The sequence below is a fragment of the Bos javanicus genome, chromosome 29, assembly GCF_032452875.1.
Source record: "Bos javanicus breed banteng chromosome 29, ARS-OSU_banteng_1.0, whole genome shotgun sequence".
NCBI classification, from domain to species: domain Eukaryota; kingdom Metazoa; phylum Chordata; class Mammalia; order Artiodactyla; family Bovidae; genus Bos; species Bos javanicus.
This window is the reverse complement of record NC_083896.1, coordinates 9,714,217-9,741,356: the sequence shown is the minus strand read 5'-3', so window position 1 is coordinate 9,741,356 and position 27,140 is coordinate 9,714,217. Positions and strand designations below refer to the sequence as shown.

Here is a 27,140-nt window from a genome sequence, read left to right as displayed (position 1 = left end):
TCACCCCTATGAAAATGCTTCAGCCTCCTATGTAAAGCATTTGTAACAGGAAAAGTCTGAAAACCATGTTGTTGTGGTGTACTCTGCATTCCTACCACTAGATGGCAGACTGTAAAGAGAAACAATAGGCCTCTGTTAAGAACAGACATGGGGCTTTCCAGGTGGCACGAGGGTCAATAATCCACCTGCCAATGCAGGAGATGCAAGAGGTACGGGTTTGATCCCTGGGTCGGGAAGATCCCCTGAAGGAGGAAATGGCAACCCACTCCAGTATCCCTGTCTGGAAAATTCCATGGACAAAGCAGCCTGGTGGACTACAGTCTACGGACCGGGTCACAAAGAACTGAACACAAGTGGGCGAGTGAGCACGCACACACACAAGAACAGTCATGGCTCCAAGCTTAGCTATAAACAAACACCTTAATTTTTAGACTGTTTAGGATTTCAGGCGGTTTCCAAACCTAGATAACTTTAGTCCCAACCCAGATTTCAAATAAGATTTCATAGGTGAGGAGAACCGCATTTTGGTAAGCACTATCTCAGAGGTACTATTACAATGTCTAATTTCCCACACAATGTAAGATAACAATAAGAAGTTACTTAATAGAATAAAAACACATCACTTAATATAAGAATAAAAATTTTTATTTAAGTTGAATAGGAAAACAAAACAAAAGCATTACAGTGTTCCAACATAAAAAAAAATTACATGTCCGTGGTATAAGCACAAGGTGTTCTCCTTCCCTTCTCTGAAGATCTGAAATTTCAGAATTACAATCCCACCTATAGAAAAGAAAACAATATGTTATTAAATATGTACCAAGCAATTTAAGAGTAAATGCCAAAATTACAAACTCTTTTTTTTACTACATTCTAACAACTTGATAACAGTTCATCAATCCAGTTAAGGAGACATACCACAGCTCTCAAAACAATCAAACACTGGATCAGAAACACACAAAAGCTGATTTCCTAAGCAGAATAAAAGGTTAGCTAACAACACAGAACAAGCTCTGTACTTACCTCTACCAATGCTGTAAGTCAGAACAGTCCAGGGCTGCAGAAAATATGCAAAGAATTCTTTCATTCCACCGAGACCAGGTAAAAGGAACCAAAGCGTAAGAGACTCTGTGAATGCACGTTAGAGTTCACTAAAGGAGAAAACAAATTACATGGAGAAGTTCAAATAACTGGGACTAAGTCTGGAGAAAAGTATGTTATTACCAGCGGGTGAGCAAATGTCCTCGTTTTCCTGAAACAGTCTTGGTTTACACCCGTTGTCCCAGTGTTCCATTCAGACAGCATATACTTTCACTCTCAACAGTGCCCCAGTTTGGAATATAAATTGTATGTCACCCTAGTTATAAGTGACCTAATAAGTCTACATGCAGCTAAGGAATTAACACACTATCACCATCTACCCCCAATGTATTTGCATTTTTCTTTCTTTGAGGGCTAAATTCTGGTCCTAGCCTTCCTACACAAACATGCTTCCAGTCTATTTTGTCCTCTCATCCCCAACAAAAACCTCTATGTAAATGATTCTCAGATTTCTTCTCTGGGAAACTGTAAATACTAGAAATTTTCACCTCTATGTCCAAAAATATCTTATGTTTAAAAAACAGAAATATAATCTCAACTGTTACAAGACTGTCCCACCATTTTTAAGTGATCAAGATTCATTCTTCGATTTGTTAAAATAAATTCAGTAATCTTTTTTTGCTTTTATTGTTCACATGTGTGGCATGCTATTTTGTACATGCATTGATATAATGGGATAAATACTTGTAGATTTACAGGTGAAACAAAAGTCCGTTTCCCCACCCTAAGATCCAGAGAGGAGAGACGAGGAGGCAAAAAGTCCTCCCCACAGCTAGATTAATGTTACTCAGTAACAGCCAAGCCCACTTCTAGAAAGTAGGAATCCAAAAGAATTTTAATGGCTTCTCTTAAGAATTTAAATCTGTCTAGACAGAGAGAATAATAAATTGTAGTTAGCCTCTGTGCCAGAATCTACCTCATCCAGAAAACACAAGTTTCATGTCTCCAATGCAATTAGAACAATAGAATCTTTATATTCCATCTTCCCACAACTTTGCAAACCTCAGTATGAACAGAAATCTCATTTCTTCTATAATACTCACTGCATGGGGTCGCAAAGAGTTGGACATGGCTGGGCAACTGAACAGCAACAACCCTCATTGCATAATATGCCAAATATTTAAGAAATACACAATAGTGGACAAAGTTTCTGCCACTATATACTAGTGAGAGAAACAATCAATAAACGAACAAAAGCATGTCAAATGGTGAGTGCAAAGGATTTCTTAGCCCTTAAAAAGAATGGGCCAAGTATTAGGCGGAGGCTGTTATTTATACGATAATCAGGAGCCTTGGATAAAGACTACTGAAAATTACAGTAACAATGACAGTGTTACTCCAGTGGCTTGGAGGCCTATGGAACTGACTGCCATGATCATTTACCATCATCCACGTAACACATAAGTACGGAGGCATTCATTCCATCACCTGTCTGCTTCACCCTTGCCAAACCTAAGTCTTGATGAACAGCAACCTTGTTGATCCTGCAAAAGCCTCTAGCATTACCCAGATAGTTCAGTAAGAGACGGTGGGAATCTCATTTATTCACACACTTCAAAATTAAAGCAGAGCAGTATGTTCCCCTTCAGTGAGTCAAAGCAGCACCAGTCATCTACTACAGTTCATGAAGCAGGCACCCTTCTTAGAGTAAAAGCCATTTCTGAAAAATCTTTTTTCTAACTGATATAAACAGTAATGACAGATACAACCCAAAATAGTAACCACCAAATAACAGCCCATCTACATGCCTTTAAGTTTTGAAATAATGCTCTGTAAGTGAAAAATGTGAGGAAATAATACATTATTAATAAATCACTCTAAACTAAGGACAAAGTATTTTTCCTAGTGATTACTAGGAGCATTTCAGCCAAAAGATCTCCATTTTCATACATTTCATAACCATACAGCTGTTTTTATAAAATTCACTATAAACCCATGTTTGCCCATTTCTCATATTAAAAAAAAGAATCTGAAAAGTTCATGACAAATGAATTTCATACAAAGCATAATATATTCTGAGATTCAAATCTACTTTATAAAACTGCTAAAATTGAAGATATTATTTTTTCAACTTAAAAATCCCATGTAAACTATGCTTCAGTAATATTAAAGAATTAAAAAACCCCACCAGTTTAAATGTTTGTTGATCTGAAAACATTTTTCTCAGAACTATGCAAGAGAATAGGGAAGTTAATCCAAAATAAAGGTATCTGAATCACTCTATGTTTAAAAGTCATTAACCTAAGTATTTTAAAGCAAAAATCAGTGTTTTGAAGATAGTTCTATTAAAATTTGACATAATCATAACTTATTCTGCACATTGAACAGTTAATCATGGATTTATTTCCCCTAAATATAGACTTTAAGTATTTCTCAATATAAGACACTTTGATAAACTGACCTCTACTACTACAGTATTTGGAAACAATGGATTTAACACAACATATATTGTACATAGTAATTACAGTAGGTTTTTATTTAGTTCTGCTTTTATGTACCAACTTCAAAAACACTAATAATAAAAGAGTAAGAATAAAAAGTTTGTTCTTTCATGCAAGTATCTGTATTTAGGTACAGATAATATCACAAATATTGAAGAAGGAAATGGCAACCCACTCCAGTGTTCTTGCCTGGAGAATCCCAGGGACGGGGGAGGCTGGTGGGCTGCCATTTATGGGGTCACACAGAGTTGACTGAAGTAACTTAGCAGCAATATCACAAATAGTTTTCAATACTCACATTCTGTTTCTGAATGGGTATCTGAGGAACTCCTCAAATTTGAAAGAATGTATCTTTCATTTGATTGTTAAGATGATATAAATCTTAAAATGGTCCAGACAAGCAGCAGGAAAATTTAATCCCCTTTCTCCCTTCATTTCACAATACCAACCCTGCACCAATTTCTCTTTTGCTATAGTGACAGATAAGATCAGATCAGATCAGTCGCTCAGTCATGTCCGACTCTTTGCAACCCCATGAATCGCAGCACGCCAGGCCTCCCTGTCCATCACCAACTCCTGGAGTTGATCAGACTCACGTCCATCGAGTCAGTGATGCCATCCAGCCATCTCATCCTCTGTCGTCCCCTTCTCCTCTTGCCCCCAATCCCTCCCAGCATCAGAGTCTTTTCCAATGAGTCAACTCTTCGCATGAGGTAGCCAAAGTACTGGAGTTTCAGCTTTAGCATCATTCCCTCCAAAGAAATCCCAGGGCTGATCTCCTTCAGAATGGACTGGTTGGATCTCCTTGCAGTCCAAGGGACTCTCAAGAGTCTTCTCCAACACCACAGTTCAAAAGCATCCATTCTTTTGCACTCAGCCTTCTTCACAGTCCAACTCTCACATCCATACATGACCACAGGAAAAACCATAGCCTTGACTAGACGAACCTTTGTTGGCAAAGTAATGTCTCTGCTTTTGAATATGCTATCTAGGTTGGTCATAACTTTTCTTCCAAGGAGTAAGCGCCTTTTAATTTCGTGGCTGCAGTCACCAACTGCAGTGATTTTGGAGCCCAGAAAAATAAAGTCTGACACTGTTTCCCCATCTATTTCCCATGAAGTGATGGGACCAGATGCCATGATCTTCGTTTTCTGAATGTTGAGCTTTAAGGCAACTTTTTCACTCTCCTCTTTCACTTTCATCAAGAGGCTTTTGAGTTCCTCTTCACTTTCTGCCATAAGGGTGGTATCATATGCATATCTGAGGTGATTGATATTTCTCCCAGCAATCTTGATTCCAGCTTGTGTTTCTTCCAGCCCAGCGTTTCTCATGATGTACTCTGCATATAAGCTAAATAAGCAGGGTGACAATATACAGCCTTGACAAACTCCTTTTCCTATTTGAAACCAGTCTGTTGTTCCATGTCCAGTTCTAACTGTTGCTTCCTGACCTGCATACAAATTTCTCAAGAGGCAGATCAGGTGGTCTGGTATTCCCATCTCTTTCAGAATTTTCCACAGTTGATTGTGATCCACACAGTCAAAGGCTTTGGCATAGTCAATAAAGCAGAAATAGATGTTTTTCTGGAACTCTCTTGCTTTTTCCATGATCCAGTGGATGTTGGCAATTTGATCTCTGGTTCCTCTGCCTTTTCTAAAACCAGCTTGAACATCAGGAAGTTCACGGTTCACATATTGCTGAAGCCTGGCTTGGAGAATTTTGAGCATTACTTTACTAGCGTGTGAGATGAGTGCAATTGTGCGGTAGTTTGAGCATTCTTTGGCAATGCCTTTCTTTGGGATTGGAACGAAAACTGACCTTTTCCAGTCCTGTGGCCACTGCTGAGTTTTCCAAATTTGCTGGCATATTGAGTGCAGCACTTTCACAGCATCATCTTTCAGGATTTGGAATAGCTCAACTGGAATTCCATCACCTCCACTAGCTTTGTTCGTAGTGATGCTTTCTAAAGCCCACTTGACTTCACATTCCAGGATGTCTGGCTCTAGGTCAGTGATCACACCATCGTGATTATCTGGGTCGTGAAGATCTTTTTTGTACAGTCCTTCTGTGTATTCTTGCCACCTCTTCTTAGTATCTTCTGCTTCTGTTAGGTCCATACCATTTCTGTCCTTTATCGAGCCCATCTTTGCATGAAATGTTCCTTTGGTATCTCTGATTTTCTTGAAGAGATCCCTAGTCTTTCCCATTCTGTTGTTTTCCTCTATTTCTTTGCATTGATCGCTGAGGAAGGCTTTCTTATCTCTTCTTGCTATTCTTTGGAACTCTGCATTCAGATGCTTATATCTTTCCTTTTCTCCTTTGCTTTTCACTTCTCTTCCTTTCACAGCTATTTGTAAGGCCTCCCCAGACAGCCATTTTGCTTTTTTGCATTTCTTTTCCATGGGGATGGTCTTGATCCCTGTCTCCCCTACAATGTCACGAACCTCATTCCATAGTTCATCAAGCACTCTATCTATCATATCTAGGCCCTTAAATCTATTTCTCACTTCCACTGTATAGTCATAAGGGATTTGATTTAGGTCATACCTGAATGGTCTAGTGGTTTTCCCTACTTTCTTCAATTTAAGTCTGAATTTGGCAATAAAGAGTTCATGGTCTGAGCCACAGTCAGCTCCTGGTCTTGTTTTTGTTCACTGTATAGAGCTTCTCCATCTTTGGCTGCAAAGAATATAATCAATCTGATTTCGGTATTGACCATCTGGTGATGTCCATGTATAGAGTCTTCTCTTGTGTTATTGGAAGAGGGTGTTTGTTATGACCAGTGCATTTTCTTGGCAAAACTCTTAGTCTTTGCCCTGCTTCATTCCGCTATAGTGACAAGGACTCCCCAAATAGCCTTCTACCCAACTAAAACACTACTACTGTGAAGACTGCTACTTTTAGAGCATAATCCTTGCCTAAATTTGACAAATACCGGAGAACATTAGCTTTCCCTTTCACTGCTATACTGGCTACCTTCCAGAAGGGTTGATTGGCAGGTGGGGAGAAGGGGGTGTCTGGTTTTTAGTTCTTTTTATTTCTTTGAAGTTCATTTTTCCCTATTAAGAGTCCTTCTCTGACGCACACTTATTTGACAGTCTGTCCTAAGATATCCAATTTGTTTCCAATCTGCTTTGAACAGTAATCATGAGGATGCTAATTCCACCCGTCACTAAAATTCTGCTCTACACTGTCTCTCCAACACTTCCGTGCTTGGTCAAATCCATTTCCATGTGCTAGGATTATACTATTACAGGATGAAGTGACTCAGAATAACTAGAGGCTCTAGAACCAAATTCTAGAGTCACTATTCTACACCTTTATAACTTCAAGGCAGGTTAATTACTCACCCAGTTTCAAGTTCTCTGTTTTAAAAACAGGGATAGCAGTCATTAATTTTCACAAGAATATATTGTAAGACAACATATTCAGAATACTTTACAACTTTAAAGCACCATGAAATATTAGATATCACTTATTTTATTTAGTATCATATTTTATTAGTCAACTTTAGTAGACTATTCCTCCATCACTTTTCCAACATAGTACTATGCTGCTGCTGCTGCTGCTGCTGCTGCTAAGTCGCTTCAGTCATGTCCGACTGTGTGCGACCCCATAGACAGCAGCCCACCAAGGCTCCCCCGTCCCTGGGATTCTCCAGGTAAGAACACTGGAGTGGGTTGCCATTTCCTTCTCCAATAGTACTATGAAACCACCTCCAAAAGGTGTCTTACAAAACCCTCAGAAAATTTATAAAGCCCAACCTCTTCCCACTGAGAAATGTTAACCAGATATTTGCACTCAATCTTAAGAGTGGCAAAATCTTTATATGTGGGGATTTCTTCATATTGGGTTTGCCAAAAAGTTCTTTCAATTCTCAGTCCTTTAATTCTGTATTACTGGTGCCTTTGACAAGGCAAAGAGCTTCCCCTGGTAGCTCAGACAGTAAAGAATCTGCCTGCAATGCAAGAGACCTAGGTTCAACCCTTGGGTCTGGAATATCCCCAGGAGAAAGGAATGGCTACCCACTCCAGTATTCTTGCCTGGAGAATTCCATGGACAGAGGAGCCTGGTGGGCTACAGTCCACAGAGTGGCAAAGAGTCCAACACGACAGAACAACTAACACTTTGACAAGACAAGGGATGCTGTTATCTCCATTGAAAAACTTTAAATACCTGCCTACCTTAAGTTAACACAAACCAATAGCTGATTATTTAAAACAGTAATCTTTCCACTAGAGAATAGATGAAGACATATACATATTTTCTCTGAATTCTCCTTCTGTTTATTCTACATGGTTCAAGTCTTGTCATCACCTACTCCAATTATTCTAAAATTCACACATTTCTCTTTAGCCCTCACAAACCTAATTTCTAGTACAGACAGTAACCACTTATCTGGTATGTATATTCTGTGCATTGGCATCCTCATTTTCATTCTGACTGCAATAAACTGAAGTTGACAGGGTATACCGAAGGAATCATAATATTCAACCCAAGTTCACAAGAAACAGGTTTCAAGATTTTTGGTATTCCCATCTCAAAATGCCTTAACTACTACAAGCCTTCATTTATATGCAAGGTTAAAAAGCCAAGGTTTCGGCCCCAGAGATGTAATCATTACTAATTCTAAATAATAGGAGAGCAAGTAAACTATGTTTATAAAGGGCCTCAAAAGCTACAACACCTTCTTGGTTGGTCACTGGCTAAGTTAGGAAAACCTAACTGATGAGGAAAATAAAAGAAAAAGCATTTTTAGGTTAAGTCTACAAGCATAAAGATAAGAAGCAGCTTAAGCTACTCTTAAAATCGTTTCCACCTCCTGACAGGAAGAAGCGGTTTTCTTTCTGCAATCAGTCAAGGAGTGTCTCAGGCGCCTGAGCTGCTTTATAAATACCTTTCTAACTTAGCTGCCAGTTGCAACTCTATAATTCATTTCTTTTTCTATAACTAACTTTTACGTCAGTACTTATCCTTCTTGTTTCTGCCACTCAGCTATGTTCATGCAGTGTCTCTGAGATGTGCTACCCAAGTCACCTGAAAACAATGCCTTTGTCCACTCCAGGTCACCAATTCGAAACAACCTTTTGCAAGAGTATGCAAAACAAAAATAAAGGAGGGTTTATCCTATACCAAATCTAAAACCTCATACTAAACTAACACCTAACACTAATTCCAAACCTGCTAACTAATATACAACTATACAGTTCTGTGAAGAAAAGTTATAAAAGCTAATGTTGAGAAAAGAAAAATAAAAAAGGAAATACTGCCTGTTAAACCTTAACTTCTCAGTGATTATTAAAGAGTGGTTTTACTTCTAAAAACAAATGTACAAATGGGAATAAGGATAATGTGATTGTATCTCCCAGATTTGAAAACAGAAGATAATGTCTTTCATGTAAAGAACAAGCCAGATCTTCAAAAGATCAAATGCAGCTATCCTGTAACCCTCTTGGATATTCAGTTCTTAAAAACAAATTCATGTAGAGCAATCCATTCAATTTTGTATTTATCTTCACAGTGGCCTTATAAATCAAAACTAGACCAACTTCTCAGTATCTCACCTGAAACAAAGCTAGGAACTACAATTAGTGAGATGTTTTGTTTTCTACTCTCCTGATAAAAATGGTACACACTTCCAAAACCTTGCCCCTCCCTTTTCAAAACTGCTATGTGAAGATAGGCAAACTGCACTTAAAAAGGTACAATAAATACTGTTGTTGTTGTTCAGTCACCCAGTCATATCCAACTCTTTGTGTCCCCATGGATGGCAGCACAATAAATATTACAAGTTTCCTAATATAATTCAGATTGTATACAACTAAGGATTATTCTAAATGATACCAATAAGTTGCTTAAAGTCACAAAAGGTGAAAATATTGCCAAAAATAAAGATAGCTCATGCTGTATTTGAAAAGTTAGCTCAAGAGCAACTATACATACATGTACCTGCAAATAAAAGCAAACTCTGTGTTTTTTTTTTGGCTGATCCCTGACCAGGGATTGAACCTGGGTCCTCAGCAATTAGTGTGCAGAGTCCTAACCTCACAGCCAGGAAACTCCCTGATCTTCTCTTAGTGGTGGTCCCAAGTACACAGATGGTTGCAGACCAAAAAAGAGTAAGCAGCTACAATCACAAAAATGGATGCAGTGTTGGCCTAATATAAGTTCCAGGATGCAACCTCCATCCACAATATATATTCACAGTATACATATACTTCAAGAAATAGTCTCTCCATCAAACAAAGAATCTTTGAAACAAAAATAATGCTTAGATTTCTATAGTTCTATGAAATAAAAATAAGGGATAAAAATAAGGTTTAAGGCATTAATTCACAAATTCATCACTTTACCTACAGTAGCCAAAAGTGAAAGAAAGAAAGTGAAGTCACTCAGTCATGTCTGACTCTTTGCGACCCCGTGGACTGCAGCCTGTCAGGCTCCTCTGTCCATGGGATTCTCCATGCAAGAATACTGGAGTGGGTTGCCATGCCCTCCTCCAGGGGATCTTCCCCACCCAGGGATCAAACCTGGGTCTTCTGCATTGCAGGCAGATGCTTTATCCTCTGAGCCACCAGGGAAGCCAGGAAATGAGAAATATCTAAAGGTCACAGGATTAAAATCCATATTCTCTCCACAATCTCATCCCAGACAGTTGTTCCAACTATACTTCCCCTCAAGCCTGACCTGTCCTTCCTCTGGCCTCAAAGCAGCCCATTTATCATCTACAAGGAAGGTAGATTACTGTTTACCATCTAGATTCCTTTGTTTCCCAAACACAGTTCCAGGTTTGCTACCTACAAAGTTTGCTCATGCTCTTTCCTCCACCTGAAATGCCTACCCCTCCTAATTGCCATTTAAGGTCCATTTCTCCTCCTTTATCAAAAGCAATTATCTCTCTCCCCTCTAATTTTCAATGACATCCATTCTGAGCTTATCTTACACTGTTGCCCCATAATGTAACTATCTGTATATGTCGTCTTCCTTACTAGACCAAGGACATGATCAAACAAATAATTTCACTTTTAGATTTCTCAATAATCTCAACACAGTAGCTTGTTTATACTAGTAGACAACACGTAATTGCTAATGAGTATTAATTTCCATTAGACTAATAAAGTCTTGTTCGTGAGAAACTGACCTTTAAAAAGCTAAAGAAACTAATAATGTATCCTATGTAACAAATTGCTATCAATTGTTACATCACATAAATCAAACATGCCCCCAAGAATCTTAGCAAACTTTTCCTATTCACACTGACTGTCATCAGATAATAAGATAGTTTGTGTTTAAGTTCATTCATAAAGTTGAAACAAAAAAACTTCTACCTGCAGACAAGCCCACAAAAGTCATTCAATCAGTGTACCTGGTTCTATTCATTCAGCAACCCAAACGACCACATATAACAACATTCAGTACTTCTGCAGTTCTCTGACACTGTCATGGAAAACTGTGAGAGCAGCTAACAGAAGGAAAGGGAGTCTAAAATGAAGATCTGGGCAGAAGAGACCAGTTTATCAAGGTAACTCCTGTCCGTTTCAAGACACTTAAGGGCTCTCTCTCCAATCTCATCACCCCCCATTCTCATTAACAGTTTACCTTCCACCATATGACACTCACTACTCACAGTTTTCACCAAACACACCAAAATGCTCTTTCTTGCCTTTGTGTCACTGCATGTGCTAATCTATTTAGAAGGAATTTCTCTGTCCGTCTGGCAAATCTCTGTTCATCCTTAAAATATCTGTTACCTCCTCTACGAAGCTGTCACTAACTCCTTCAAAATTAATTACTCCATCCCATATTCTCATACTTTATGTAAATAATATTACGCATTTATCTCAATGTATTAGTTATTTGTTTACACATTTTCACCATTAGCTCTCATGTTCCTTTTAGGGTAATGACCAAGTGTCATTCATTTTTCCAATATTTCCTAGACTTCAATCACTTTTCTTTACCACTCCACCCACTTAATGCTTCTTTCTAACCAGGGTTTTTGCTGGCACTGTGCAACTCAACACAACTCAATCTCTGAACCTTCACCCCATAGTCTTGCTCATAGAACAAGCAAAAGATCATAATATAGTTTACTAGATAATTTTACTAAAATATATGAAATTTAAAAAAAAAATCTGCTCATATAATTCTTTTTCCATTCAAGGCCTTCTCCAAGAAACATAAAGTCAAACAAAATGCTCAGTTCTTGAGTCTGTGGGTACACAAATGAATTAAGATTTATCTTTCCAAAAAATTAATTTGGATTTCAACAAGTCAATCAAGGTCAACATCCAGTTCATTCATTATATAGCCTATTAAAGTTATATATTTCATTTCTAACTATCTTCCTTTGCACTTTACATGTTCTGCCAATGTCTTACAACAAGACACACAAGCAGGTAGCAAGGAAAGCATTTACAGCATTCTGCGGTCAAGTGAACTACTGCAGATAACACAGAGTCTAAAGTCAAAGGCTGCCAGGAATACACTCACAACAATCATACGTTAGCAAATAAAATTCATAATAGGGGGGAAAAAAAAGCATAAGAAACATTTGAAGTCAAATATATCAATATTAAATAGGTCCTGGAATAAATATTTTAAGTGTGTCAAACTACCCTAATTTTATATAATCTAACTCCGGAAGTCTACTTCTTAACATCCATAATTCCTCATGTTCTCAAACCATAAAGAATAAAAAGTAGCTTCATTATGAAAACAGAAAAAAGGTTAACCGAACAACTACTACTCATAGTGAAGACATTACCCCTACAACAATCTTTCTCTTCCTTCACAGAAAAAACCTAAAACATTGTTTGGTAACACATTAGCAATCCCCCAAGAAAATGTTATCCCTCCTTCATTCTTTAAGCATCTTTTCATTACAAACTTGCTATATGCTCTCTTTAGCACAGTAAAGAAGACATGCAATTATAAATTTATAATTATAGAAGCTATAGAGCGTTGCATCACATGAAAAGTGTCATTATGGGTAAGTGTAAGATATTATGGAATCATACACACCATTCTGTGTCAACAAAAGTAACTGCTTATTGATCCTCATCCAACTATGTGTTATCTCTTCACACATTTAAACTACCCTGAAAACGTTAAAAAAAAAAAAAAGTTTGTTGGATTAGATTAAGTGCTCTACCCAATTAAAAATGTTTGACATTAATTTTCCACAGTCAATGAATTATACCAGTACTGGAGAATGCATTAAGGAAAATTTTTTGTCCCTCATTAGTCTCTACTTCTATGTCACACAGAAGAAGCAGAGTTGTACCCCATGTCAACCTCAAAAGAAGGGGAAAAACTCAAATATCCTCCATTTTCCTTACTATCACCTTGCCGCCACACACCATATGTAAAAATTAACTCAAAACTGAGCAAACCTAAAAGAGCTAAAAAACATAAAACTCTCAGGAGTAGTTAGGGCCTTAATCTGCATAACCTTGGACTAGTCAACGGTTTCTTAAGATGAAATAGCAAAAGCACAAATAACAGAAAATACAAAAAACTGAACTTCAAAACTAAAAAGGTTTGCACATCATTTATAAAAATATTATGAATCACTATACTGCATACCTGAAACTAATAAAATATTGTAAATCAACTATACTTCAATTAATTTTTAAAAGGGCAGGGTGTAGAGGGATTACTATCAAAAAAGTAGAAAGGTAAAACGCAGGATGCGAAAAAACAGTCATAGAAGTCACATAAGGACCTACTCTCCAGAATACCAAAGAACTCTTCTGGGCTTCCAAATAAATAAAGAGCCAAATTTCAAATGGGCAAAGGATCTGAATAGACATATTTTCAAAAATATACAAATGGACAGTAAGCTCAACATCATTAAAAAGATGTTTAACATCACTAGTCATTTGGAAAATGTTAAGCAAAATCATTACCAGCCTCCCTAATAGCTCAGTTGGTAAAGAATCCACCTTCCATGCAGGAGACCCAGGTTTGATTCCTGGGTCGGAAAGATCCACTGGAGAAGGGATAGGCTACCCACTCCAGTATTCTCGGGCTTCCCTTGTGGCTCAGCTGGTAAAGAATCTGCCGCCAATGCAGGAGACCTGGGTTCAATCCCTGGGTTGGGAAGATCCCCTGGAGAAGGGAAAGGCGACCCACTCCAGTATTCTGGCCTGGAGAATTCCAACGACTGTATAGTCCATGGGATCACAAAGAGTCGGACACGACTGAGCAACTTTCACTTCACTTCAAGCAAAATCATTATACACACATAAACACACGTATGTATGTATTTAACTAGGATGACTACAACGAAAAAAATTTAATTAAATTTTAAATACCCTGAAAATAATAAGTGTTAGAAAGTATACAGAGAAACTGAAACCTTTATACATTGCTCTTGGGAATATAAAATGGTACAGCTGCTGTGGAAAACAACCTGGTAAACCCTCAAAAAGTTAAACATTTAACTATCAGAAATTCTTCTCTTTGGTACATACCCAAGAGAACTGAAAACACGTGTTAACACAAACATTTTTATACAGATGTTCATAGCAATACTATCCTTGGTGGATTTAAAGGGGTAAACAGCCCAAATGTCCATCAATGGACGAAAGAACAAAATGTGGTCTATCCATAAAGGGAATATTATTAGGGGTTCTAGAAAAAATGAAGTATTGTTACATGCTACAACATCCACAAACCTGGAAAGTTTTATGCTAAGTGAAAGAAACCAGACATGAAAGGCCAAGAATTGTATGATTCTGTTTATATGAAATGTCCAGATAAGGAAAATCCATAGATAGAAAGCAGATTACTGGTTGCCAGTGAAAGAGGGTGGTGAGATTGGGGAGCTGACTGCGAACAGATAGCTATTTTCTTTTTGAGGTGGTAGAAAATATTCTGGAATTAGATAGTGGTAAAGGTTACACACAACATTGTGAATATCGGATGTTATGTGAACTACATCTCAATTTAAAACTTGCATACAAGAGACGTCCCTGGCAGTCTAGTGGTTAAGACTCCCAACTTCCACTGCACGGGGAGCAGGTTTGACCGCTGGTTGGAAAACTAAAATACCACATGCCATGAGGTGCAGCACTTCCCAAAAATTTTGCATAAAAGAATCCCTTTACCTCACAATCCCCCTTTTCACAATAGCTCTGTATGACTTAAATGACAAAATCTCAAATTGTTCAATACCGTGCATGAAATCAAATTTCTGTAAAGAATTGTTTCAAATACAACAAAAAGGTCTGCAAACCCTTTCCAGAGTGAATATCACTGTAATTACTTTTGATATATGCATGAACTAAAGTAATATTTCTGCACAGGAGATGTATTTAAAATGTTACTTCTGTATTTCTCAAGCTTTCACAAGATAACGAACTCTACTCAGTTCAGTTGCTCAGTTGTGTCCGACTCTTCGCGACCCCATGAATCGCAGCACGCCAGGCCTGTCCATCACCAACTCCCGGAGTTCACCCAAACTCATGTCCATCGAGTCAGCGATGTGCTATCCAGCCATCTCATTCTCTGTCGTCCCCTTCTTCTCCTGCCCCCAATCCCTCCCAGCATCAGTCTTTTCCAATGAGTCAACTCTTCGCATGAGATGGCCAAAGTATTGGAGTTTCAGCTTCAGCATCAGTCCTTCCAATGAACAACCAGGACTGATCTCCTTCAGAATGGACTGGTTGGATCTCCTTGCAGTCCAAGGGACTCTCAGAGTCTTCTCCAACACCACAGTTCAAAAGCATCAATTCTTCGGCGCTCAGCTTTCTTCACAGTCCAACTCTATTACCAGCACATAAAAATCTTAATACACACACACACATCATGACGCTTTTTCTTAGAGCTTATAAATCACATGAGGAGACCTATAAAGACCTATAATTAGCAGAAAAATGTATTGGGTAGGCTGAACTTGTTGGATGAACCAATACATTAAAATGGGGCTTCCCTGGTGGCTCAGTAGTAAAGAATCCTCCTACCAATGCAGGAGATTCAGGTTCAATCCCTGGGTTGGGAAGTTGCTATGGAGAAGGGAATGGCAGCCCACACTAATATTCTTGCCTGGAAAATCCCACGGACAGAGGAGCCTGGCGGGCTACAGTCCATGGGGTTACGAAAGAGTCGGATAGGACTGAGCAACTAAACCACCACCATACGTTAAAATACAGCAACTAAGTAGACCCTATGAAGTCACTTGTAAAGTACACCTGCTCTCTTTAAGTGAGGATAGAAGTTTGGAAAGCACTTCAATCACTACCTGGAAAAAATTTCCCTTGAGTAAATCAGGGCCCCTAGCAAGCTTTCAAGTACCAAGTTTATGACTATAAATACCAGCACCATTTCAGAAATCACTCCTGGAATTCCAAGCATTCAGAGAAGACTTTCAGCAATTCGTACCAGCCCCTGGAATCAACTGATTGATGATCTAGATTTAGTGGTCTTACTATCACAGCCATCACTATTATCACTCCAACCTCCATTCTAAAACAGTCATCTCTTTTGCATTCTGACATTATCTACTTAATGTGTACTGCAACCTTTCCTATATCTAAAGTGAAGTTGCGATACAGTTATATACAGGAAGCAGCCTCCACATAGATTATAATGTGATCAGCACCTCCTGGAGCTGTACAAGGAAGCAACTCTGATACATATTTCAAATATAATTCTTAAAATTCATTTCTTCTTTTAAGACCACATCCTCAAAGTCATGCATTTTAAAAGAGCTTTCAAACTGAGTAGCTGTAACCATGAAATTTTTTTCTTTACTATACCACCACTTTGGGAAAATCACAAAATATTGAAACAAAACTAAACCTCAATTCCTCATGGGTCCCATGAAATACAGCAATTTGATATGTTTTTTATCAATGCTACTGAACGACTTTATATATAATTTTGTAACCAAGTGATTATCATTCACTGGAACTAAGATAATGCCCATAAAAACACTGTTAAAATATCTACTGGAATAGATCTCGATGCTACTATGTCCATAAGTGGTTCATTCAATAGCCTGAGCTGTGACAGGAGATAGCGTGCATTCAGTATTTAATGAGTACCCAAAGCACCACTGATTAGGTACTGTGAGAAGAGATATACAACAGTACAAAAAAGAACAGTTTCTATTCACAATTAAAATACGCATGAACCCAAAATATACAGAGAATCAGAATAACCAGGGGGAGTTGTTCAGTAGTGTCCTTATGAAAGAGGTGATTTAAAACATGAACTTTAACAAAAGCAAGTTAATTTAAAGAAGGTTAAAGAGGAAGGATGGATCTGTTTTGACACAGAGCGCAAAGATATTTTGTGTCCTAGGAATGGTATCTGCAAAGGATGGCTAACAGTTTTGGAGTCAAGAACTTACTTTGGCACAACTGGTACCCAACCTGCTTAGCTGAAAAATAAACAGCTCAGCTATATTTAAAACAAAATACAACAAAACCAAAAAGTGAGGAAAAAGAGGATCGAGAGTGTCAACTAAAGACGGACTTTATCAAGGTCTTTTAGGAAAAATTACATTATTACTGTTAGAACTCTTTGCCCCAGTGCAGTCTCCTTTGAAAGTCACACATCACATTCTTTCCACTCTACTCAACAGTATGGCATAATCAAAGGATTATGTCACATCTCTTGCTCAGTCTTAACAATGACTGGGTCACTGTTACCCATCAAATCAAATGCAAAATTACTCTGAGAATTGCAAGGACCACTTAAATCTAGTTACTCAGTTTCTTTTCCTCCCATCTTAACATACACTCTTCCTTCAAGTTGCATTTTTTTTTCAGTCTCAGAACATTTACAATCTTAAAAATTAAGGACTCCAAAGAGCTTTTATGTGGTTTTTCTCTGATATTTACTGTGAGGGTTAGAAATTAAAACTCAGAAATTTTTAAAGATTAATTCATTTTAAAATAATAAAACTCATCATGTTAACATTTTTCATAAAAAATAACTATTTTCCAAAACCAAAATTTAGAACAGTAGCACTGTTTCATAATTTTTCCAAAACTCTTTACTATCTGGCTTAATAAAAAACAGATTCTTCTATCTGCTACTACATTCAACTTGTTGCAATATCACATAGCCTCCAGGAAACTCCACTGTGCAATAGTGGAAGAATGAAAATGGGAAAGCTAAACAATGTCTCAGCATATGTATACAGTTTTGACCTCACAAATATGCTGAAAAGGTCTTGGGGACTCCCAGGAGGCAGAGGACCACACTGCAAAAAACACTGCAAGGGACTTCCCTGGCAGTCCAGTGGTTAAGACTCTGTGATTCCACATTAGGGGACATGGGTTTGATCCCTGGTTGGGAAACTTAAGATCCCACATGCATGGCCAGGAAAAAGAAAAACACTGCCTTGAGTAAATAAATATGGCTTATCCATTTCCTGGAATAGAAAAGCATTACATAAAAAGTCACACTAAGGTGAAACCCAGACCTGATGCCAGACCACTTGGGTTCAAATCCCAGTTCTATGCAACCTTGGGCAAATTTCTAAACTCAATGCCTTAGTTCCCTCTTCAGCAAAATGGTAATAATAATACAAATCTCTCTCACAAAGTTGTTGAAAGGAATAAACAAGTTAATAAATACAAAGTGTTCAGTAATGTGCGTGCCCAGCACAAAGTACGCACAAATAAACATTTGTTAAATAAATATAAACACAATCCAGGCATAAGCACAAAGCACATGCCTAGCTATGAGTACTGCTACTATATTCTAATGTAACTTCAAAAATCCTTGGTATTCTTATAATCTGGCAAACTACAATCCTGAAAGTAATTTTTAACACAAAGGTTTAGGGTCATTAAAATACCCTTTTCAAGGAATATCATTAGTAAATTCTAACTGCCCACAAACAATTCTCCATGAAAAGTACTATATATATATACACACACACAATGAATATACAAAATTCTAAAAGGTTAAATCCAAAACTTCAATTCTCTAGAGAAATATATAAAGCCATTTAACAGGGAACATACTGAGACAGAACACAAAGTAACGGAAATGCCACTTCAGCCACCAAAAGAACAGGAAGAGCAAATAGTAAGCCTTTACTTTGAAAATCTAACCCTACTTCTCCTTGGTAGGGCTGTAACCTCTGGCCAAGAAATCTTTATTTTTCTTACTTCTTTGATTTTAAGGGTGAAATCATGGAACTAGGCACTTTGAAACTGAAAAAAAAAAAAACACAGAACAAAAGAGATTTCCATGTATTACAAAGGTGAACTTTCACATTAAGTATTCTAAGTGATAATCAATCAAAATAAACTATTTTATTTAAATTAAAGCAATTCTGACTATTTCAAATAAATTGTATTAATGTATTTTTAAAACATCTAGGGAATTCTCTAGCTATCCAGTGGTAAGGACTCCACGCGTCCACTGTAGGAGGTACAGGTTCAATCCCTGGTTGAGAAACTAAGATCTCACAAGCCTTCAGCACAGCCAAAAAACTAAAGGATTAAGTAGAAGAGCTTTCAAAAGCTAAAAAAATAAAACATATAATTAAATACAAGTACTCTACAAATCAAAGGAGAGATAATCAAATGAGTCAAAATTAAATTCAAAGACATCTTAAAAATTATTCAGATACACAGAATAAACATACACACAAACATAAAAAGCACTGGTACACGAATAAAAAATAGATGAATAAAATCTAAACATTATTTCTTAAAATAACAAGTCCACCAGTGATGCCTAATTATTTTACAAAGATATTTTATAATTAATTTGCTAATTACAAATAAGGCAGGTACTGAAATGGCTAAAGATCAGATTCTTTTCTGGGTTTCTCTTTTAGAATACATACTATCCAGAAATAGAACTAAATATATCGAGGAGGAAAAAACTTATATTTGTGGAGTTCTACTGTACACCTCCTGCATTGACAGAAGTAGTCAAATCTTACTATTACCACTTTGATGACTCAATCACCATTTTTTGTATTTCAGAACTATTAAAGGAATAAGGGACAGAATAAGTCATATAATGAAAATGAAAATATAAACCACAATTCTTATGGTGATTCTTATGAGAAAGAACAGTAAGCCCAAACATAAATACAAAATAACTGTCCATTTGGAAAGCCTCAGCTTCCTAATTTCTAAACAAGAGCCATCAAAGGCAGATCTTCCACTTACTACCTTCTTCGCATGTATTTTCTTGCAGATTAGATTTCAGTTACCAGACATCTTCTTGATAATACAAAAACTAAGTACCCACTGAATATCATTAAGACATTAAAAATCAACCAATAATTTGCTTTAAAAGACCATTATTCAGCTGCATGTCAATATTTTATATGTATTTTCAATGTTATAAAAACCACTAACCCAAATACAAATTACACCTTCTATAAATTCAAAGCATTCACAAATTCTTACTTTAAAAGCATGCACAAATTTCACAATTAAAATTAGGCTGAGTCTAAATCCAGTACACAACACACAAATACCCACACTGTATCTACCTTAGAGATATGCTTACAATGAATACTTAATAAGAATGTGATTTTGATTTTGTTGTGCAAAATGGAAGGCAGATGGTGGCTAGGATGAAATGCCTCTTGAAATTGACCGCGAAAAACATGGATATAAAAGTGTAGACATTAGATCTGTTAACATAGTATTTCATTTCAGTGAAACATGTCACAACATAAATGCCCAAGGAAAGAAAACTAGTATAGAAAAAAGAAAAGTGTTCTTGTCAAAAGCAGAGTGAAGGCTGTGAAATCTGCTAAGAATGTTTTTAAGAAATTATAAATTATAAAATTGTTCTGTGTACTTCAATCAATGTGTTCAGCATTCTACATCCATCTCTTTAAATGGAGTAAGAGACAACCTTCTATGCCTATGACTTGCCTATCCCATAGCTATGAGCGAGGATTAAATTAGATAATGGTTAATAAGTGCCTGGCAAACAGAAGTCCTTCAGGTACAAGGGCTGCTATTCTCCTACCTTGATTATGGACATTAGAGGCCTGGAATTAAATGCAAATCATGTTTATTTTTAAAAATGTGTTTCAGAGGTTTGACAACTCTTTTCCCACAGTGGACACTAGTTAACATTATTATCTATTGACCTCTATAAGCAAAGCAAAAGCTCTTTCTTAAACATATATACAATGCAGTATGCATTAGGCCATAATTCATGGATTACAATAATCATTTCCTAATATGGACAGACCTTGGCAAGGTGCACAGAAACCACCTCCACACTCTAAAGGCTTAGAGAAAAAAAAAAACCAGTCCTAAGCATATTTTTATTAACTACTAACATTTAAAAAATGAAACCATTTTCATTAGGCTCAACTAATTAGGCAACAGTTTCTCAGGATATTAAAAGGTGCAACAACAGAACTAAGCCTTCACTAGAAAAATTCCTAAAAGAAGAAAAATTATATCTGCATTAAAGCCCTAAAGGTCCATGGTGTCATATGGCTGAGTCCCTTCACTATTCACCTGAAACTACCATAATTTTTAATTACATATGTTAATCGGCTATACTCCAATACGAAATAAAAAGTTTAAAGTTTGGGGGGAAAAAGAGTCCATGATGTCAAAACCCAAAAGTGTTTGTGAAAGCCTTTTGAATTTCCTCAAACTATGTTAAAGTGTGTAAGGCAAGAGGGTGTTTAGAAAAGCCACTCATTGGTCAAACTTTAGTTAAGTGTACTTTATTAATGGAACTGGTTATATAAGTGTTTTAAACAATATAGGGAAGACAGTATTAGTGTATTTTTAAAACTTCATTTGAAAGAAATAAGAGTAGTGGCACCTTATCTACACAGATTAAAAAAAAAAAATCAAGCATTATCAGCAATATTCAAGTTCTAAACAAGTAGGAATGTATAAACACAGCGGTGGTGGAGAAAAAGAACTACAAATGTGCCATTACCCATACCAAACGTAATCCCAGTTCGATTCTGCAGTAGCTTCCATTATAAGAGAAAAGGCCAACATTTCACATTCATAAAACCACAAGCAAGTCTCACTCTCCTAAACTTACCTAGCCTATTTTCTGACCTTTTCCACAATGTGTTAGAACTGCAACATTTGAAATAAGACAAAAATCTTTAAAAGGACTTTTAAAACCGGTATCTATTCTTGTTATAATTTATCATTTTGAAATGAGAGACGAGGGTAACAGTTCACAAAGTCACAAGTAGTTTCTTTAACACTGAAAAGCAACAGAAACCAACCTCACAAAAGAACTGTTAGGGCAACCATAGATTGAATAGAGAAATCCAAGTAGTTATTTGAAGAGAAGTGAACAGTAAAAATGTCTATTCCAAATATCAGATAATCAAAAAAGCACTTACGGCTTCATAATGCATTTTAAACAATTTTCCGTTTACGAAAGCGTCACCAAATAACATTCTGAATTCCTTAAAACAGTCTAGGATTGATGGTTTAACAAGCAACCTGCAAGAACCGCACATCAGAAAGAACCACCGAGCAGTAATAATGTTTTTTTAAACTTTTCCACAAGGAAGGAACAAGTCACAATGAATAATGGGTTTGTCTGTAGCAATAACTTGTTCTAACAGTACTTCACGAGCAAAGCGTCTTGGAAGAATTCACATTTTGTGCATTTTTTTTTAATAAAAGCGCAAACCTTAGGGCCAAAGTCCAAGCGAGAAATCAAAACAGGACTCCCGTCAGTGAATTCTCTCTCAGGACATGCTCACTCTTGCTTCAAACAGTAAAGCAAAGTAACTTTCATCGAGGATAAAAGTCAGTCAGGCTTCTGTGTCCAAGAGCCATTAAAAAAAAAAGGAACTTATTTCTTAACTATGCCTTTTCGCCCATGTTTCCCTTAAAGTTTCAGGTCAAAGCTCCACCGTGTCAAAGATTGAGTAATCCACTGATCTTTGTACCTTGAGGTAAAGGAGTGGAATAAAAAAGGATATTACAGGTGGCTTCCAGGTTTGGAAAAAGTTGGGAGGAGTTATCTGGAGTAACTGTATTTGTCAGTGAACGGTGTAATGTTATGCCGTGTAAGAAAAGCTAGTGTCCCAAAAGACAACCAGCATAAAATAGAGCGGAGTCCAAACTCAAGCATCACCAAATACTTTTCACCAGTTTTTTAAAAGACGTATGTTATTTGTGGGTTTGATTACTAATCCACTTTGAATTCCAATAGTCTACGCTTCACTAAAGCGTTTAAACTGAAACCGCCAGGTTTAACAGCTCTACTCGAACTGACACCAAAATCAGCAAACATTTTTCTGTATCCCCATCAGACCAAAAAAAAGGGACGGGGGGTGCGCCTGACATTCACAACTTATTCCAGTCCGAAGCAAGAAAACACAATGGCTAAATTCCACCAGGGGTGATTAAAAATCCCGAATTTCCCACAATGCTGTCCCCACACCAACGGAATCCCTTTACTTTCACGATTCTAAAAAGAAAAATAGTCCAGGGGAAGATGGGGGGTGGGGGGGGGGGGAGTCGGGGACTGAGTTATAATATTTACAATGAGACGAGGGGAACTTAAGCTACGGAGGCGAAGAAAGGTAACCCGAGAGAAGGAGGAAAGGTGGATGAGAAAGCGGGGGGGAGGGAAGGGACGGGAGAGGCTGGCGGAGCAGAGAGTGGGGACTGTCCCTTCGGAGGGAAGGTAGCCCTCGGGGGCTGCGGAGAAACGGGGGGGTCCGGGCGCTCACGGAAACCCCGAGGAGGCTGCTGCGGGAACAATGGGGCGCTGAGGCCGGGAGGGCGGCGGGGAGACGCCGGGGAGCGGGCGGCTGGGCGCGGAGAGAGGACAGAGGACAGAGGGCTGCGCCAGGACCGGAGGCGGCCGGGGGGCGAGGGGCGAGGGGCGAGGGGCGAGGTGGGGGGCGGGCGGGCGGCCGGCTGCGGCGGGGCCCAGGGGACCCGGGGGGCGACGGGCTAGTCAGGGACGGTCCAGACCGGGAACGGAAGCCGTGAGGGCAGGTGTGATGGAGGCGAGAAAGAGAGAGAGAACACGGCTCCGGGAGGGGAACCCAGGACCCGCCGGGCCCCGAGGAGACCGCAGCTGAGGGAAGAGGCAGCGTGAGACGCGCGGGGGCCGTCACTCACAGTCCAGGTGCTTCTTCTTGGGCCCCATGATCTCGTGGGTCGTGGCCTTGCATACTGTCTTGGACACGGCGGAGCCGGTGACACTGTGCTGGGCGGCGGTGATCCGGTCCGTCAGGCTCTGGCCGGACATCTCTGCGGCTCCTCCGCCAGCCCTCCCGCTCGGCAGCCGGCGGGGAACTGGCACCCCCAAGCGCCGGAGGGCCCCCCACCGCCCCCCGCCCCCACCGCACCCCCTTAACCCCGCACCGGCCCCCCTCCTCCTCCGCCTGCCGGCCCGGGGCGGGGCTCAGGGCCGCGCGCCGCCACCCGGACCGGAAAGAGCCGGCTCCGGTCCGCCACGGGGTCAGGCGCGGCGTCGTCTACTCCGCCGGCCCCCGCCTCAGTTTCAGCCCAGCCCTCCCCTGGTCAGCTGGAGCCCGGCAGGGCGAGAGGCACAGACGGCTGCAGGAAAATGGCGGCGCCAGGCTCCTCCTCGGAGCTTTCCGGGCTGCCCCGGGTCACGTGACGCGGGCGCCGCCCCTCCTCCTCCTCCTCCTCCTCCTCCTCCTCCTCGTCCTCCTCCTCCTCCTCCCGCCCCCTTTCTCCCTTCTCCGTCCTCTTCGGCACCCGCCCTCCCTCGCTCGGCGAGGGCAGAGCGGGGCGGCGCCCGCGCGTTACGTGGTGGAACCCGCCCGGCGGGCGCAACAGGAGGCCCGCCCGCGGGGGAGGGGGGAGGGGGAGTGCGCGGCCCGCCGCGTCACGTGACGCTCCCTGCCAACAGGTCGCCCGAGGCCGGGCTCGCGGGGGGTCACAGGGAGGGGGCGGGGTCACTGTGAGGGGGCGGGGTCACAAAGAGGGGCGGGCTCACGGAGAGGAGGCGGGGCGTGCGGCTGCGCCCCTCGCCCGCCTCCTGGGTGTCCCAGCGTTGGGTCGGAAGCGACGGTGTGACAAAGAGGAGGTGCGGCCGCCTCCTCAGCCCCTCCCTGAGGAAGCGGGTGTCGGAGCTCCCGGGGCTTTTTTTCGTTGTAGAATCAGAACGGGGTGTTCAGTGATGCCCCCCGCCGCCCCTCCGAAGCCATTCTCCTGACTTTAAGGGCAATGCTTCCGTCGACCCATTCTCATGTCTCTCCCTTCAGTGGGCACTGAAGCTCTCCCTGCTTCCTGACCCAGGAAGGTTGGGTTTTGTGTTTTGTTTCTTTTTTTTCTTTCCCCACCCTTTTTCTTGAGACGCTTGGAAATACCACCTGTTTTTGTTTATCGCTCCTCTGAAAACGCGACGCGTTGATTGCCAGTCTATATTTGAATACTAATGGACCAGGGTTCTCTTGGGGCGTCAAATACGACAGGAAACACATAGCTTCACTGGAATTTCAAAAGGGAAGTAGTAGGATGATGTCACCAGAGATTAGCTTGACCCTACAAGGGCTGACTGCTGTGGTGATTAAAGGTCCAGACCATAGAAGGAAGTGAGAGGTGGTAAATGGAGACGTCCCATTCAGAGAACCCAGACATCATCACCTGGCATCTGCCCCTGGTTAGTCTTTGTTCTCTTTGGCCTCTTTTCTCTTGCATAAACCAGATTTTTAGGGAAAGAAGACGCTTAAACCGTCCTGTGGGCATTTAGAAGAGTTACTATATCCTGTGAATCTGTTACATGAGATCCAGACCTCTTAAAGTCTTAAAATGTTATTAGGGCCCCACTTGCAACACTAAGGATAAATTTTTAAACCTCTGTGAACGTTAATGCACCATGTAGTCCTTTGTAGTCTTGCTAGTTTCATGTGAAATGCTAACATACTCGAGAGTCTGTGTACACCATCTGCCAGCCAAGTCCGGAATACTGTGCTTCAGTCTGGTGACTCTCAGAAGATGCAAAGCTAATAGATAGTTAACATTTTGTGTGTCATCATGAATTTTGTGGTCTCTTCTCATTCCCTTTCCCCTCTTTTATTTCATGATGGCTGGTGAAATTCTGCAGCACTGTGCTTTTGCCAAGAACATAAAGTACTTAAACCAGCAGGCTTCATCTTTGTCGAGCCAACCCAAATTTCTCAAAACTGTAATGACTTCCTTCACTGCATCTGCAATCCGCCTGTGCTTTGGTGCCCAGTTTGCTGCCCTGTGTCCATTGGGCCATGGAGTTACCCAATTTTCAAGACATCCTTGCTATTCTTCTCCGGGTTCTATTTAATAAGTTACTGGATGGCCTCTGTGCTGGTACACCAACAGTGAGATCTGCTGCTAAGTCACTTCAGTCGTGTCCGACTCTGTGCGACCCCACAGACGGCAGCCCACCAGGCTCCCCCATCTCTGGGATTCTCCAGGCAGGAACACTGGAGTGGGTTGCCATTTCCTTCTCCAACGCATGAAAGTGAAAAGTGAAAGGGAAGTCCCTCAGTCCTGGCCGACTCTTAGCGACCCCATGGACTGCAGCCTACGAAGCTCCTCCCATGGGATTTTCAAGGCAAGAGTACTGGAGTGAGTTGCCATTGCCTTCTCCCACAGTGAGGTCAACAGGAGCTAAATCAGTAGATAAATATTTCATCTTTAGGGAAAATCTAGAAGTTATTCCTAAACACACAGAAGGCAACACTTTTGTTTTGCACGCCAAGAGTGACATCCTAGCAAAGTATTTCACCATTACTTCTACCAAAGAGATTCGTACAAAGCGCCTTTATTCAAATAACTGTGGACATATTCCCTTTACTAATAAACTAGCTTCTATTAGAAATATCACCATACTCTTTTTCAAGGATATATTTTAGAAATTTCCAAATATGTAAATAATTAGTGATCATTGGAGAGATGTATAATTGTGGACTATATGAATTGATATAGATGGTGGAGAAGTGCTATAAGAATAGGAATTATTGACCTACTCTTTCTTTTATGCTTTTCTGTATGTTCCACTTTCCTTGTTCTAGTCAAGAAATAGCTCTCCCTGAAGTCCCAGGGGTGCCTCAAACCCACTATGGCCAGAGCTGAATTTCTCTTGCCCTTGCCCATTTTACATCCTGAATCCATAGTGATCTCCTGTATTCCTTGTTTCTGTTAATGGCCTCACCACCTGGCCTGAAGACCAAGCCAGAAAACTGTGATTCGTTCTCAGCTCTCTCCTCTCTTATTTCTCATCTAGCTACTTCCGTTCCCTCTAACTCATCTTCTGTCTCCTACACCACTTCTGTCGCCTTAGTTCCAACCTATGATCTCTTTCCCATGTAGACCATTCTAGCTGATTTATCTCTCTCATACCTCAACTCTCCAATCCAGATCATTCTGAACCTAAAATCTGATTATCTTTTCTTTTCATGAAAACCCTTCTATATAATCCTTGTCGCTACTCTACAGGATAAAAATTCAGGGCTCTCAGCCTGGCATACAGGCCCTTCATGATCAGTAGCCCCTGCCTAACTGCTGCTCATTGAGCGTCATGTCTTTCCAGGCCTCCACATGCACTCCAGCCAGTATCACACTACTGGTCATACTTGGATATGCCATGCACTCAGCAGTTTCCTTTTGTTGCTCATGTAGTATTCTGTACATC

General features: G+C 39.9%; 1 protein-coding gene across 23 annotated transcripts in view; it reads right to left on the bottom strand.

Moving 5' to 3' along the window:
• Positions 1–24,116, bottom strand: part of PICALM (phosphatidylinositol binding clathrin assembly protein) — a 101,135-nt gene extending 77,019 nt beyond the window's left edge. For 14 of the 23 annotated variants that reach the window (XM_061406038.1, XM_061406041.1, XM_061406040.1 and 11 more), the window contains exon 1: positions 23,618–23,830. In XM_061406038.1, coding sequence (XP_061262022.1) covers positions 23,618–23,747 — 130 coding nt within the window. In that variant the 5' untranslated portion in view covers positions 23,748–23,830. Of the gene's footprint in view, positions 1–23,617 lie in introns of all 23 variants that reach the window. The other 9 variants (XM_061406053.1, XM_061406054.1, XM_061406061.1 and 6 more) reach the window with 6 other exon arrangements.
• Between the last annotated feature and the right edge of the window lie 3,024 nt (positions 24,117–27,140).